Genomic DNA, 16738 nt, shown 5'->3' with positions numbered 1-16738 from the left:
GGGTGTTACCTCCCAAGACTATCAGGTGGCTAGACTTAGTCAAAGGTTGAGCTACTTGAGGATTTAAAGGCATATCATCCTGGTATTAGTGCTGGCCAAGTGTGTGTGTGTGAGTGTGTGTGTGTGTGTGTGTGTTTAACAGCAGCAAGTAGCACTCCATTCCCAGAATGCTTAATCAAACCTTGTGACTGATGTCATATGACCATGCTCATTTGATATATGTACCACAATTTTCAAGTCTGTGAAAGTCACTCCTGCTGTAGAAATATGCATAAGAAATATTTTGATCAGTATATATATATATATATATATATATATATATATATATATATATATATAATGTGTGATTAGCATCAAATGAAGCTCCGTAGCCTACAAAACATTTCTGGAGCTTAACGGTAAAAAAGTGGCATTATCCTTAATAACTGAAGTAGACCATAACCAAAAAATTATTGTTGTGTGATAACTTCAGAGAGGGTGCATGCTAACACTTTTAGCTTAGCAGCTACAGCAATATTTGGGCTTTAAAGGGGGGTTTAAGCAACGTCTCTCAAATCAATTTGGGAGTCCTCATTTACTTGCGTTGTTTAGGAGACTGCTGCAGCTGTGCTGTTTGCAGTGACTACGAAACTTCACACGACTTTCCATCAGCACAGGGGAGAGTAGATAATAACTAAGTTTTCATTTATGGGTGAAGTTTTCCTTTAATGTGTGATTTACACAAATAAGCTGTGCAGTCTATAGTTAGGCTTTAAGTTAAAATCGTGAATTGATTCTGTGTCGGGCCACCGTCGATTCCTTAACATGTATCGTAATCTACTAACAAATTTAAGGTGGAGAAATCTATGAAAACTGTCTTTTTGTGGTGTGTTCCCAATTTCACAGCCATGATTGATTTGCCTGAGGTGGGAAGCACACAAAGAGTTTCCACAATAACATTCAAAGAGGCCATCTTATTTAAGAGTTTCAGCATCAGCAACAACCTTAAAATTGAATTGATGTCACAAAGCCTTTACAGGTCAGATGTATAAATAGAAAGCGGCTAATAATAGCGAGAACATTGGGCTGATTGTGTCTACCTCGTCATTCAAAATGCCAAACTCAAACTAATGTGCAGGTTTAACCAGGCCCAGTGTTATAAGGCCCATTCTACAGCATGTTTTTTCCAATTTTCCACAAGACGCCTGTGGTTTAGGTTTGCTAACATACGACAACCGTGTGTGTGTGTGTGTGTGTGTTTGGTGCTGTCTCAGGTGCCTAGACTTAGTCGGGGGCTGAGCCTCTTACAAAGCCATCACTCACACAAGTATAAGCATCAGTGAGAATGTGTGTATGTGTGTGTTTCAGTGTGGCAGGGTTGTTAGATTAAAGGCTTAAAGTATGATGGCATTAGTGTTGGCTACCAGGACCTGAACACCAGAGGGCTCATGTGTTTTGTGTGTGTGTGTGTGTGTGTGTGTGTGTGTGTGTGTGTGTGTGTGTGTGTGTGTGTGTATGTATGTGCGTGCTCGCGTGTGGTGAATCCAGCCATCACGACACAAGCCTGGTATCACTTTAATTCACTGATAAGTTTTAAACATCAAAATTCACCAAAGTTCGAATGAGGCACAGTATTTACAATATAAAAGAGAGACCGATTAAAGCAGTGAGAGAAACGTAAGAGATTACCATACAAAATGTAATGCAAATATAGGAAACATGCACTTGAAAACACGCCACGAATAGTTTTACATATGGGCTCGGCCTCACGGAGTTGTGATGAGGCCTTCGTCTGGAGCAGTCAGCCGACATGACACGTCGAGATAAAAGAGTCATGATACACAGTAACTTTGAGGAACAAATGTTGATATATAACTAATTGTGCAACTGGCCTCTTTAGTTCAGCATCACGTTAAGGGAATACAAAAACAGAAGTGAATATTTCAACAATAGGAGTACATCAAGGAAACAACAAAACATTGATTTTTACTATTTTAAATTCAATATATTGTCCCTCTTGGCAGGATTTTAATTACATTTTGATTACATTGTGCCATCATGTACAAAAGCTCTATATTATTTTAATATTGAACAAAGAAGAAAAAGTAAATTCACTGACCAGAACCAAAGCCCTGGTAGATCTCTAAAACAAGGGCAACATCTATATTTTTTTTTAAAGGGGCACTATGTAGTTTTGGAGAAGAAATTCAAACTTTAAATATTTACAATACTAATGAGGTAATAATACAAACTCGGAAATATTTATCTTTTCCATGACTGAATAAACAAGCTGTTCTCAGAGGAAAATAAGCTCCCCAGAACAGAAAGGTGGCGGGGTCCGCCAAATATAAACAAAGTAAAACAGTATGAAATTGTGTTGTGCTTCAAGGTCAGTTTGTTTATTCAGTCATGAAAACAAAGAGTTTGTTTATTTAGTTTAGGCATCTAAAAAAACACACCAATGAAGATCTTTCTCTAAAATACCTTCCCCAAACTCTACATCGTGCACCTTTAAAATCTTACAATCAACAAAACAGTTCCAATATATTCTGTAACATTAATTACGATTGGTCCTTGTGTTTTATTCTGAGATTTTGGATACAAAAACTTGAGTGAATGCAAACATGGTGGCCTTGTGTTGTCGGTTCAAACATATAAAGAGGAAAGCAACGTTGCAGTCGTGGAAAAAACATCTGTCTCTAAAATGTAAAAGCTGTGGGGCACACAGAAAAAAAAAAGTTACTTCGGAGAAGCCCGTGCTCAAGGCAACAACTACAGTGCATTTCTAGGAAACGAAAGTCGTATTTGATGCTTTGACGAGAGCGGCACTGAAAATGTTCGGATGTGATAGTTGAGTGCTATTTGTGTAAGACTGCTAATGGATACGCAGCAAAGGTACTGCTTTATCTTTAAAAATGTTTATCAGGGAGCTTGAATTCTCAGAACACTAGGAACACTGCTCTCAGCTCACAGTGAAAGAGACGTCGAGGGTACTGGGGCCTTATCCGAGAAACTTGGTATGCATTCAGGTTGTGGACTCTGTCTGGAAGTATTTGAAACACGTATTTGTGCAGTGGCCATGTTTAGTAAACAGCTGTCAGCAGGACATTTGATTACCTAAGGGGATGCATAGAAAGGTTTCTATTTGGGAGCTGCGGTAAGTTACAAGGAGCTGCCAGGGATGCGTACTTTATCTTTATGTGAATGAATGATGTGTAGCCAGTGTTAATTCTGGCAGAAACTCATGTCTTCATGACAGTTTTATCTGTGATTTCACAAGTCAGCTGACTGGTGAAGAATGTTTGGAAAGGGAATTCCTGCTCCGTCCATTTTAATTCAATGGTATGGTCACGTTAAGAGCAGTCACAAGACTCTTATCACAGCACTGAGTGTGTCAAGCCTACCATTGAACCCCTGTGTGTGTGTGTGTGTGCATATATGTGTGTCCATTTCAGCCGGTATGTGTCTCACTATGCCAAGCGAAAATGAATCAATGCGGATTTCTTTAGAGCAGTTCTCACAGTGAGTGCTTTAACAAATTTCCCTACTTTCATTAAGTTTTAATGCATGCATTTGCGCTTTTGGATACCAGATGAAGGTGGTCGGAGAACATCAGCCGACAGGACAACCAGGCAGTCTGAAGGCATCTGGCACGGGACTGTCAAGCTTACAGATGATCTTATAGATTCCTTTCTTCCAGCAGGGGTCGCTGTCTCTCCCAGTCCAAATGGCTGAGTAAAACTCCCTCAGAGCCACCTCTGACACCTCCATGAACCTCTCCGGGACCTGCAGACAGAGATACCAACGTCAAAGGATAAGATAACTCATGATTGATAGAATTAGGGTTTTTAAAATCCTGAATTTACCTGAAAAAAAAACTAAAAAGAGCCAAAAAAGGAGCTGAACGTTGGAATAGTTCCCCCTTTGTTAACCAAAATGATCTTCTAATAACAATCTGTCTTTATAATAATAACGTTTCACACAGTTTGCTACTATAATGAGAAAAAGGTCCAGTCTTGTTGTTATTAAAGCCCTTACACACAAACACCCACGCAGGTGTTTTCACTTATGCACCTTATGAATAAACACACAATGCCTCATTGATCCTCCAGTTATTTTTGTTGCTGCTGTTAGAGCACAAAACGTACATCCATATTATTCATATTAGTGCATAAGGGTTCGGTGACCTTATACTATAGCAAGAACAGGAAGTATAGACCAACATTAACATTACTACTACATATGACGTGTCGAAATATCTGCACAGGAAAAGGCCTGTTTCTCAATCATTTGGGCAGAATCCACATGTAATTCAGTCATATGTAAAGTTATGACGTTGTCAACATTCATACATTTTTCACAAGTTTTTAAGCGCAGAAATCATCTCTGACGATAATCACGGCTCTCAATGACCCCAAAAGTTCAGAAATCGTACTACTATAGTATAAGTTGCATACAATGACACAACTTTTCCCTCAAACTGAGAGAGTTTCTAAGCATGTATGATTTAAGTACACAGGAAATTCATATGTAATATGTATGAAAAAATGCATTGCGGGCTAATTTGTTGTAATCCCTTAAATATTGTCACGCCCACATATGAAGCCAATTTTGATCTCTGAAATGTTTGTAAATGGATAGTTTTTCATGGCAAACATGGCCGGTTAGCTCAGTTGGTTAGAGCGTGGTGCTAATAACGCCAAGGTCGCGGGTTCGATCCCCGTACGGGCCAAGTTAGTTTTGAACAAATACAAGTGTCATGTATCCTAGTGTGGCTGTAAAAAACACATAGCATGCTAAGGAAGGTTTGTTCTACAGCAAGTTCAAGGTGTTCACTTGTCCTCCAAAGATCCCATCAAGCAGCTGATCCATGGAGAACCCACCTCACGAGCTACTGCTATAGTCTTGTTGCCAGATACCACAGCACACTTTCAGAGGTCTTGTGGACTCCACGCCTCAGCAGGTCAGAGCTATATTGTCAGCAAAAGGGGGACCTACACAATATTAGGCAGGTGGGTATAATGTTATGGCTGGATGGTGTAGTCTACTGTATGAGGCATCTTCAGGGAATATAGTGATGCTTTCAGACGACTGACAACAAGATTAGATTAACGATTAATTCAACGAGTTGTTTCTATGCAAATAAAATGTACAAAATGGACACATTAAAGCTCTTCTGTATGTACGAGGAACTACATTCTCACAGTTAAGACCTTTGACCTTTGACCACCAAATTCTGATGAGTTAGGCATTGAGCTGAACTGGATATTAGTGCGAGATGCAATGAATTTCCCTCAAGGTGCTTGTGACACATTGCGTTCACAAGATTGGAACCGACGAATGGACGACTGAAAACATAACGCCTCCAGTTACAGCTGCTGTGGGTTCGGAGACATATGATTAATAAATAAATAAAAAAATCAATAACCTCTTCTTCGTCCTGTTGGTTGTACCCAGGCATGTCCAGATGTAAGCTAAGCTGCTGTTACACATGGTGGAAATACAACAGCTGAGCACAACCAAGGCCGTGTTGCTACTGACAGCAGTTAAGGGTTTGAGCTCATGACGACACAACGTGTGTAGCCTTGAGGTGCTCTTGTGCGCAAACATGCTGTCATTACAGAAAACTGGGAGCTAATCAGACTCAAGGTCCCTAAGATATATATAGAAGATAAAAGCCTCTTTTAGCTTTCACTACACTGACATCTTTATAAGATCATAAAGCATCTGCCCAAGTACCTGTAGTTGTACAATTAGCAACTGAAGGCTACAACCACAGTGGAAAATGGACTATAATAATGAGTACTGACACGCTCTCCTTACCTGATAGACGTTACTTTTGTTGTAGTGCATGTTCAGAATGCGATAAAGCTCCGAGTCACGGCCCACTCGCAGCTGACTCTCTCTGCCCAGACGAGGTGTGCCTTCCCTGGGTCACACAGACGGACAAACCCATTTAAACCGAATCACTGAAACATCCATCTTTTTTTTTACATTTGTATCGTATCACATCCAGTAAGAATAAAAGTTCTCAGTCAAACGAAGGAGGTTTTGCATCAAACGAGCTTAACATGAACTCAGACGTACCGGGTGAGAGCCTCGCGGACGGCCTGTCGTGCAAAGCGCTCCATCTGGATGTAGAAGAACTCTCTGAAGTTGCTGAACCATTTAATCATCTGGGAGGTCACGCAGCGGTTAAACTAGACAGCGGACAGGAGAACAGCGGGACAGGAAGTGAGCAGGTGAGGACAGCAAGAGAGGGGGGGATTATTAGCATTAATAATTATATTCACAATGACTTCAAAAAGAGAGGTACAATAAAGACAGAAGTAGTTCTGACACTTCATGAATTACTTGCATATTAATATTATAATAGTACTTCATCCATTGGTTTGTTTTACCATCAAAGATGATGTCTTCAGGCCGATATTATCAACCAGCATTGGCTGATTACAGATATATTGGTATCCACACATATTCAGACATTGACCTCTTATTTTACTAATTTTAGTTTCAGTGTTTCCATTTTTTTTTTCATAATGATTGTATTTCCAGTGAAGGTGAGCTAAAGTTCGGAAATTGTCCAGAGATAGTGTCATCACAGAGTAGTGCAGGTTGAAGTTCCCCAGTGAGCTTTGTTTTCACAGCATATTGTTAATAAAACATGTAGTCAGCAATGTAATCCAAGTACCACAATGATAAAGTAATGTAACTTGATTACTCTGTTAGTTTGTGATTATCTCAATACCAAACACATTCAGTCAAGAACAGGGTGTATCTGTAATGTCATTACATCATTTCAGCCTCAATTCAAAGATTGACGTGATACAAGGTTATTTGCGATTGAAACGCCATCTTTTTTTTCTCCTCACGTGGCCGGTTAGCTCAGTTGGTTAGAGCGTGGTGCTAATAACGCCAAGGTCGCGGGTTCGATCCCCGTACGGGCCAATGTGCTTTTGAGGAACCACAACACAAACTGCGGTTTCGTCATTCAACGTCTATAAAGAACATGAGTGAAGATAAATGAAGTTAAAACAATGATCAATGATTAAACTCAAACCACCTGTATCAGTGAGGAGGACTCACAATGAGCTCCCAGACTTCTGTTTCTGTCTTTACAGCATGTAGTGTTTTTAAATATAATGGATATCTCAGCTAAAGCATTTCTATTTCATTTTCCATTTAATTCAGGACCAGGACTTTTTGTTGTTGTTTTGTTTTCATTCAGCCTTCTGTGCCCCCTGCAGTGTTTTCTCCTTCACAGCCTCACTCATTCAAAATATAGTGAATGGTACTGAACACAAAGTAACATCATAATAGCGGATTGTCACCACAGAAGCATGAAATAAAATTTCTTGTAAAGGACTCGTGATTATGTTTTCAGTATATTCAACATCTTCTCTTTGAGGCCATGACTTAATCTTCTTTCCTCTTATAATAACATATTCAGTAATTAATATCAGATTGCAAAAACGTAGCTACAATCAACCCTCCCTAGATTACATTTGAGAAGACACGATATATTACGTTTTTTCAATTTTTTTATTTTATTTAATAACCAATGCATTACTAACTCTTGTGCATTTTATCTTCATGTAGATGTTGGAAGATGTTTAAAGAGAAAAATAAACTTGTGTGTACCTCACACATATTCACTGCAATACTCTCAATGTTTTTTCTAAAGGTGTTCAGATTAATTACTTTTTGTAATCCGATGGTTTACGTTACTATTTACAAAAACGTACATTTTATTTGTATTCTGTAACTGATTACATCAAGTAATCTGACCCAAGTCTTCTCATTCATACGTCGAGTTTATTCATAGTAACGTATAATAAGTTAATGGGTAAAGTTAAAACAAGTCATAACGCCATAAAGTCGTCTGCTAATATCTAAAAAACAAGATATTATGATGCGGAACAGGTGAGTTACATAACGTGTGTCAAAGAAATAAAAACTATGGAGCATGTTTAACTGGATGAAACGATACGACGTCATGTTTGAGATGACACAAAAGGCTTCTGTCGATATAATTTGCGACTGAGACGCCATCTTTTTTCCAAATCTCATGGCCGGTTAGCTCAGTTGGTTAGAGCGTGGTGCTAATAACGCCAAGGTCGCGGGTTCGATCCCCGTACGGGCCAACGTGCTTTTGTGCCAATACTGCAAAACTTCTGTGTTGGCATCACACGAGAAAAAATAAGACTGACACACTGATTTGTCTACATCACAACGTGTGACTAAAAAATTAATTATGTAATATAATTATACCTGTGACATCACTTCATCAGTGATTGGTTATTTGCCTCTAAATCATATAAGTAACAATGCATGGCAGTTAATTAAACCACTCACAAGTATAATATATTGTTCAACTGTAAATATATTGTTTTATTATGGTGTTAATGTCACTTGCATAAAAACATGTATATTGGCTGACTGATTATTTGATTATTGTCAGAACAACATCAACAAACACACTTAGACAGTATCTGTCGAGCTCTGATAACAATGGGCGAGAGCCATACGCCTCCCCTTAACTGCGGAAGCTGAGACTGGCCAGCTTGCAATTATGTTAATTTATGTTTTTATCTCGAGATAACGAGATAACCAACAACAGGTGTTTCAGAGATTGGTAGAGCCGTGCCAGCATGCATATTTGGCGTCTGGACCACTGTAGCGCCTGATTTAAGCAAAAACTGGCAGTTCATGGAGTACCTATTATTGATCAATGCACCAGTCTGTACTTCAATCTTACTTATTTATATATATACTTTTTAATACCAGTCAAACACCCATCGACGTAGGTAGTTTCTTTGCCAGTTCCCTAATGTTAACGACAGACCTTTGTTCATATGTTTTGCTTTTAAACTCCCAAACCCAGCCACAGAGCAGTGTGTGTACGTCACGGTCCAAGTTGTTTTCTCATGGAAAAATGATCTTTTTATCAAGAAATTAGTCTTTTGTTTACTGAAATAATGAAATAAATTAACTGGTTTTCATGAGCTAACAAAATGATTAAAGGGGCAGTATGTAAACTTTTTAATATTTACAATATTAATGTGGTAATAATACGAACTCAGAAATATTTATCTTTCCATAACTGAATAAACAAGCTGTTCTCAGAGGAAAATAATGTCCCCAGAAAACAGTTTGAAGCTAGAAAAGTGGCAGGGTCCGCCAAAACTACATAGTGCACCTTTCACCCATGATCTCTGGATAATGGCATTAAAAAAGATAAATGCAAGCACAACCATTGCAAACTCTGCTTCCGTCCTTAACCCTAACATAACAAGCCAAGAGGAAAGCACTGCATTACCAGCCTTTAATAGCAAAATGTAGAACGTGGCTTTGAAATAAATGTTGTCTAGCAATGGATGAAATCTGGATCCAGCACTGTGATGGGGTACACACACCTTGACATCAGGAAAGTAAGTCTTGAGCGTGTTGGAGCTGGGATATCGGGCGTAGAAGAACATGAGCTTGGCTTTCTTCAGATGGCAGGGAGACAAGCCCTCCTGGGTGTATACATGAGGCCAGTTAAGGAGAGACACACGTCCTGTCACATGTAAACAAACATCCCTCCCTTGTTCCTCCCCCCTTGCCGACAAAAGGATATTCCCCCAGCTGTCAGGTAGAGCTCTCCTCCGTCCATCCCTCCCCCTCCTCTCATCCCCCCGTCCCCCCTCATCCCCCTCTCCCTCTCTCTGCCGCCGTGAGCGTGGCGTGCGAGGGAGGGGTCCAGGTGGCCGAGCAAAGGGAGCGGCGGGAAAGAGGGGTGAGACGAGGGGTGAGACGAGAACTCCAGGAACGGGTCGGAGTTCAGGTAGTCCTTGCGGGACGGCGGGAGGTGGGGGAGCTGAGGGTGGTGGAGGGAGCGGGAGAAGAGCTGCTGCATGGAGTAGTGGAGAAGGGGGAGAGGGAGAGGGGGAGGAGGAGGAGGTGGAGGAGGGGGAGGCGCGGGGAAGGAGGAGGAGGAGGAAGAGGAGGAGGATGAGGATGGGTGGAAGGAGGAGGAGGGGTCTTTGGGTTGTGAGGCTGGAGGCAAGAGGGAAGGGTGAGAGAGAGGAGGAGGGCGAGGTAGAGAAGGGTGATGGAGGGAGAGGTTCGGGTGAGAGGGATTAAGGTGAGTAGAGAGATGAGGGCCGAGGAGCGGGTGTGCTTTTCGTATGTCAGGTGACCTCTGAACAACCAATGGCATGGCCAGATCTGACGTGTCGGTGCGATGAGGCTGTCCAGGAGGCAGGGCGCTCCCGTTGGTCATCTTCTGAAGCTGCTTCTCTCTTTCTCCATCCTGCGCCCCCGTCTTTTCCTCCTTACCCCTCATTTTTTCCTCCCCTCTTCCTCTCGTGAGCAGTCCCATCCACACTCCCCTCTCCCTCCCGCCGTCGTTCCCCGCGTCGGACGGGAGGAAAGAGATGGCGGCGGGCGGAGAGGAAGGCGCGAAATCTGTCATCTCGGTGTAAAGGCGGAGAACTCGATCGATGACTCGTGCCACGGCGCTGCCCAACTCCACCTTCAGCGCCTGGGCGAACTTCTGCCCTCCCTCCTCGCCCTCGTCTTCTAACCCTCCCTGCCAGTCTCCTCTTACCAGCCCTCCACAATCCAGCCACAACCCCGCTCCCTCCATCACCCCCTCCAGGTGCAACCCTCCTCCTCTTCCTCTCTCCATCTTCCCCTCTCTGTCTTTCTGCCTCTCCTCTCTCCGTTTGTGGAAGTTGTCAAAAGGGGAAACAGAAAGAAGGGAGAACGTTTCTTTTTCCATTTCTCCGCCATCGATGTCCTCTTCATCATACAGCCCTTCTGTAATGTCCTCCTCCTCCATCATCCCCACATCTCCTTCACCTCCATCTCCTCCTCCTCTGCTGCTGCGCCTCCTTTTCTTCTCCTCCTCCGCCATGTGCTTCTCCCCGAAAGCCCTCCATACCTTCTCCTGCAGGGCCTGCAGTCTCTCCCTCGCCTCCTCCAGCTGTTCTTTCAGCTCCTCCCTCTCTCTCCTCTTCCCCTCCCTCCCTCCCTCGCGCCTCCTCCCTCCCTCCTCCACCTCTCCGTCTCTCGCTCGGCTCTCCAGCTTCATCCTCTTCACTTTCAAGACGTCCTGGCTCCACTCGGCCGCGAGGGCGGCGTCACCGTGCCTCTTCTTAACCCCCAACAAGCTCTCCTCTCCCTCCATCACTCCCTCCTCTCCTCCCTCCATCCCTTGCTCCACCTGTCCATCCCTCTCTCCCCTGTCTTCCTCCAAGTTCCTGTCTTCCAGGTGTCTGTGTGCGCTCAGGTGAGTGTTGAGTTGCCCTCCAGTCCTCCTGGAGGCTCCACCTGGCTGGAGGAGGTGGTGGATGAGGGGGAAACCAGGTGGTCTAAAGGCAGGAGTGGGGCGGCCTGCACTGGGCTGAGGATGAACTCCGGGGAGATCTGTCGAGCTGTGAGTGGGAGGAAAGGCGTGAATCTGAGGAGCAGAGTCATCGAAAAGATCTGTGGGGGAATCCATCACTGTAGAGAGAGACAGAGAAAGATACAGAGGGACAGGATTACTGTTGTTGCCAAAATGAGAGCATATATGCTGACATTTTGAACGTGGGTAAACTCGCTAAAAAATAATAGACGGTTGACTCCGAACAGTAGAAAGAAGCATGGAGCCCTGTGACAAAGTTACGTTCTTTTTAAAATCTTTTACGTCTTTCTCTCAAACTCACCACTAAACAAACTTGACTGAGCAATGTTCAAGCGCTGTTTGAACGGAGACGGATTGAAAACGTCCAACTGTTGACGCGCCAACGACCAGAACTTCGGCTCACATCATACCATCGTGCCAGAAAAAGGACAAAAATCAGCATTTCAACCCAGATGTCAAGTTCCTGATTAACAACTGTGACTACTGCGGACTCATTTGACCTGGGAATGAAGGCCAGCTGTATGTAGTAGTCACGGGTAATTATCGGCTCCGGCTCCAATCGGCCGTGGTGAAAACACGACACCTGGGTGGACACGCCAATTTTCACCCCTTGTCAGGCACGATGCTTTGACGCGTGTTGAAGTTAAGGATGCTGGTTTGTTCACACTTCATGTTCGAACATGCAATCGAACATCATTCAGTCGGTGTTGAGTTTGAAAGAGAGAGAAGTAAAAGATACTAAAAAAGCAGCCATCTTTACACTGTCAGTGGCTTCCTTGTCAGAACCAGATCCATGTCAGCTGATCGGTATCGTGCAAGAAAGACGTGAAAGAAGCTAGATGTCTCGCCCCTTATTCTCTTCCATCAACAGCTCCGGAGCAAACATCGTCCAATTCAGAATTTTATAACAACTTTTAAAAAAGAGGTTTAATGTCTTCTGGATGTAGTCTGATGCTTTCGACAGTTTTTTTCCAGCATGTTCGTTTTGAGGAACGTGACATAAAGGCAAAGGCAGTTTAGTTGACTTGCAGTTTAACTTCCGGGGAAACATCACGTGATACATCGCAGAGTGATGAAGGAAGTTGGCGAACATGAGTAAACATAATTTAAATACAACTTTAAACATAACCTCGCCTGAGAAGATTTCTGCCTGAGTCACAGATAGATTTTCATCGGTAATGGTGGTTTTTTAACATTGAAGACAACAACTCTCATAATCCCACATTACTTACTTTTATATGCTTTGATTGAGATATTAATCTCTAATACTAATACTAATACTGTGCATTTAAACTGTAAGTTCCACCACATGACTAAAAACCAGGCCATGCGGTTGTTTTTGTTTCATTCGCCACAGTGATGACATGTATGTCTGTGAGGTATATGAATTTTTGTTTGTGGTACTTAAAGCTCGGAAAATGCACATTTAAAAAAATCAATGGTAAATGCGTGGCAACCACTTTCCCTGTTACTCTGCACAATCCATAGACGTGGCTGTGAATGTTTTTAGCTTGAAGCACTCTATAGAGAAGAAAAAGTGCCTCTGAAAGCTGTTCATAGTGTGTTCTGGCAGCAGCAACGGAGTCTGAGAGTTACGGCTTTTGAATTTTTTTTCAATGCCATTTCAATTTCAATAGTGCGAGCACTTAAAATTAAATGTCATTCACCTCCACTGCGCTGAAGTAAGGGCAGAAATCTCATAGACGCTTATGGCAAAAAACACCTAGGGATGAAACAAAGACGTCTCTGCTACGCAACACTAAAGAGCTGAATGAGAAAATAAGTGTCTTTTGTAATTTGAGTGATCTGACTATTAACGCTTGTTTTAACACCTAAGTGCACTGAAGGGCCATGTTATCCCTCACTTAAAAATAAAGCCAAATATTTGTAAGGCATTCGTAACCACAACATGGTGCTAGATGAATAGATCCACATCATGATTCGCATGTGACTTCCTCTTACCTGGCCTGCAAAACAGGTCACCAGCCTACCACAGGCCACGGCCACTTCCACTAAGAGTAATACGAATGAGCTGCAACGATCTTGCATAGGGCTGCAAAATATAAGCAGAGAGTGAGTTTAGAAGAAGAAATGGTTGTTCAAAGGGCTGATATTCTCCTCCGTGGCATGTTGTAGGAGGAAGCAGCAGACTGCAGAACTGACCAACAGACTGGGCGGCAAGGCTACGCGCTGGCAGTGCAGTAGGTTAACATCTGGCTCATGATCCCTGTCGCATATCACCCAGCTCTCTCCATGTATCTTTCCTGTTTCTCTCAGCTGTCGACAGCACAAACATCATAAAACGTACATGCGACAAAATGGAGGGAGATGTTTGGACCTGGATCTCGGCCTGCAGCGCGGTAACAAAACGGTGCTGAAATGATATCAGCTGAAAAATATGTTTTACAGCTGGAAAATTAAAGTACTTCAGGTCATTTCTAAACCAAATTCTTTGCAGTCTCTACAATACCTGGAAATGCTTGTAAAAGAGAGAGTAGTGCCTGCCTGCTCTATGAGTAAGCGTACATATCACTATTTAATCAAGATCAAAAACACACATCCCAATGCTTTTTTTTCCCAGTTTGTAACCTCATCTCCGTCCCGACGCCCCCTTTCCCCCTTTTTCCTTCCTCTCTATCCCTCTCTCATCCTCTCTTCCTCCCCTCTCTCCGTTATCAGTTCAGGCAGCTTGTTAAGCACTGTTTGATCAGAGTGTTTACCGTCAAACACGCTCTCCCTCTCGCACACACACACATTCGCACAAAAGCGAAAGAGGCTTGAGAGAGGGCTAACAATGGTCAATGGTCCTTGGGGAGAGAAATGGAGTGAGTAGCACGTATGTATGTGTCTATGCGAGTGTGTGTGTGTGTGTGCCTCTGTGTGTGCATATGCGAGAGTGTGTGTGAACAGTCGTCCTACTTAGCTTTGATAACACCCCTAATCCACTTCAGATGGATACACTACCACTCACCGAACAGAAAGATGGACGGATGATAAATGGACAGATGCAAGGACAGACTGAAAGAGGTGCAGTAGGTAGTCAAAAAACGCAAGAAATGTGAAAACACGCACAGTATTTTAAATGTGAGGCTGATTGTCAAAATGATTACAAGATAGATAGACAGATAGACAGATAGATAGATAGATAGATAGATAGATAGACAGATAGATAGACCACTGCATAGGTCCCCTGGTGCAACATGAAGAGAATAATCCCACTATAAATAGCTAAATATCAATTATTCAAATGCCCTCGCCTCTACTATAATACAGCCCAGATGGCAAGCCAGCCAATGCGCTTATATCAGGGACAGATTAGCTTTTCAAAGCCAGCAGAAAGCTGCACAAAATATGAACACTGAGCAATGAAAATGAAAGCTATTAACCACCAGATTAGACTTAAGAATGGTACTCTCGGACTGCTGTATATAGCTGTCACTGGGAAAACTGACACGGCTGAACAAAGCGCATAGAACTCACTGCTTTTTAAATAATGTATGACAGGAGAAATATTTTGAAAGAAAAAAATTCACATCGCCCAACAGGTTACCCCCCTACATTTCAAATACTGGGCTCACAGGCCCCTATGAATACAAGCAGCTGACATGTTTTCAAACATATATTGTTATGTCCAACCTGAATTACAAATGGATGGATGAATATGATCCCCTAATTGCAGATTTATAGCATACGCTCAGTAAATGAAGTGTGTTTCAACCATATCTAAAATATACAGTTTTCCAAATGAAGTTCAACACTATCTAAAATATACAGTTTTTCAAATGAAGTTCAGCACTATCTAAAATTTACAGATTTTCAAATGAAGTTCAGCACTATCTAAAATATACAGTTTTTCAAATGAAGTTCAGCACTATCTAAAATTTACAGTTTTTCAAATGAAGTTCAATATGAGAAAGCATTGTTTTTTGCATTATTAACTGATTACATGAAAAAAATATAAAAAATGTTTTCATGTATGTTGCCTATATAACGTTTGATCTAATCTATCTATCTATCTATCTATCTATCTATCTATCTATCACTTTGAATAATTCATAGACTGTTTGTTTGAAGCTGATGTTTGAAGCCTCCGCGTGGTAACATCTGCCGGCTCTGCCACGCGAGAGGAATCCGCTTTGGCTCTTCTGACGCACGAGCTGTCACTCTGAGTGTGTGTGTGTGCGCGCGCCCGCGGTGCGTCCTGTGACTAATTGGCAGCGGTGGACTAATGTCGCAGTATGAAACACTAAATAAACACGCAGGCAGAGCGGTGGCTGACCCTCGCAGCTCATCAAAACATTTCATTTCGCGTTGTGTAAGAAGTTTATTTTAAAAAAACGAACTCACTCTCAGTCACAGAGGGGAGCTCCAGCGGTGTCCGTCCTCCGGCAGCTTTCCACTCCAGTGGCCGTCCCTGTGTGCTCTGCCGCGGTCGACTGTGTTCACTTGGCACCGGGCGGGCCTCGGACATCAGCGCGGGCAGAGAGGGGGAACCAGCCGGCAGCGGGTCTCCGGCTATTTCCCGTTCCTCTTTATTCGTCCTTTGTTCCGTAACTCTCTCAGTTGTACTCTCACTCATCAACCGCCTCCTCTTTTACTCGAGTTGTGTCACTGTGCGGCTTTCTTTCTTTCTTTTTTTTTTTTTTTACCCTCCCTCGCTGTCAGTCCATCTATCTGTGGCTGGCATCATCCTCACGCGTTGCTCCCGGTGCGGAGTGGCGCACGGTGGGCGGGCGGGCAGGCTCGAGAGCTGGCCACTTGACGGTCCGGTCCCTCCCATGTTGGCATGACCCCCAGTACGTACGCACACACACACACACACACACACACACAAACAAGATGCTGGTTGAAATAGTCAGAAGTAGCCTAATGCTAACTGATATCACATTAACATAAATAGGCTTACCTTTGCAACAGTTTGCTGCAGATGGCTGGGAGGCTGCTTGACACACCCACATGGGAAGTCTACCTTGAAGTGAGTGAAGACCAAAAAGCCAAACAAACTCTGTCATGTTGATGTCACACACTTTCAGCAGGCTTTCCTCTCACCTGCTGTAAAGGTTATATTCGCCATTCAAAGCCTGGCGGTCATTCATTAACAGTTTTATCTCGGCACAGGTATTCTCCTCGAAACCCAGACCTGAAACCAACACAGAACCGACAGTGACAGTGTCTTCATGCACTTCAACTTTTGAGTTCTGACTCAGTATGAGCAAAAATACATCCAGGAATAAGGCAAAACTGTAATTACAAAAGAAAAGTTAACAGCATCCCACACACTGTAGAATACACACAGTACACCTGTAGTTTGTGCCAGCGCTGCTTGTGTAAGGATAATCTGATTTGACCAGGATTGAGACGTTTAAA

At 42.8% G+C, this 16738-nt stretch overlaps 1 protein-coding gene across 4 annotated transcripts; it reads right to left on the bottom strand.

Moving 5' to 3' along the window:
* Positions 1–1538: 1538 nt before the first annotated feature.
* Positions 1539–16067, bottom strand: prox3 (prospero homeobox 3). 4 transcript variants are annotated; one of them, XM_084345013.1, is made up of 7 exons: positions 15719–16067; positions 9599–11469; positions 9396–9509; positions 6067–6179; positions 5803–5908; positions 3569–3765; positions 1539–2692 (listed from the first exon to the last, which is right to left on the bottom strand). In XM_084345013.1, exons 1-6 carry the CDS (start codon positions 15948–15950, stop codon positions 3592–3594), a joined length of 2610 nt encoding a protein of 869 aa, XP_084201139.1. In that variant the 5' UTR covers positions 15951–16067; the 3' UTR covers positions 1539–2692; positions 3569–3591. The 4 variants fall into 4 exon arrangements, with proteins under 4 accessions (XP_084201139.1, XP_084201141.1, XP_084201138.1 ...); XM_084345015.1 differs by adding an exon at positions 13334–13424 and having other exon boundaries at positions 1539–3765; positions 15719–15815; XM_084345012.1 differs by having other exon boundaries at positions 1539–3765.
* Between the last annotated feature and the right edge of the window lie 671 nt (positions 16068–16738).

Source organism: Pagrus pagrus (genome assembly GCF_965226575.1).
Source record: "Pagrus pagrus genome assembly, chromosome: 22".
In the NCBI taxonomy this organism is placed as follows: Eukaryota; Metazoa; Chordata; class Actinopteri; order Spariformes; family Sparidae; genus Pagrus; species Pagrus pagrus.
The sequence above is the reverse complement of the archived record's forward strand: the minus strand, read 5'-3'. Positions and strand labels throughout refer to the sequence as shown.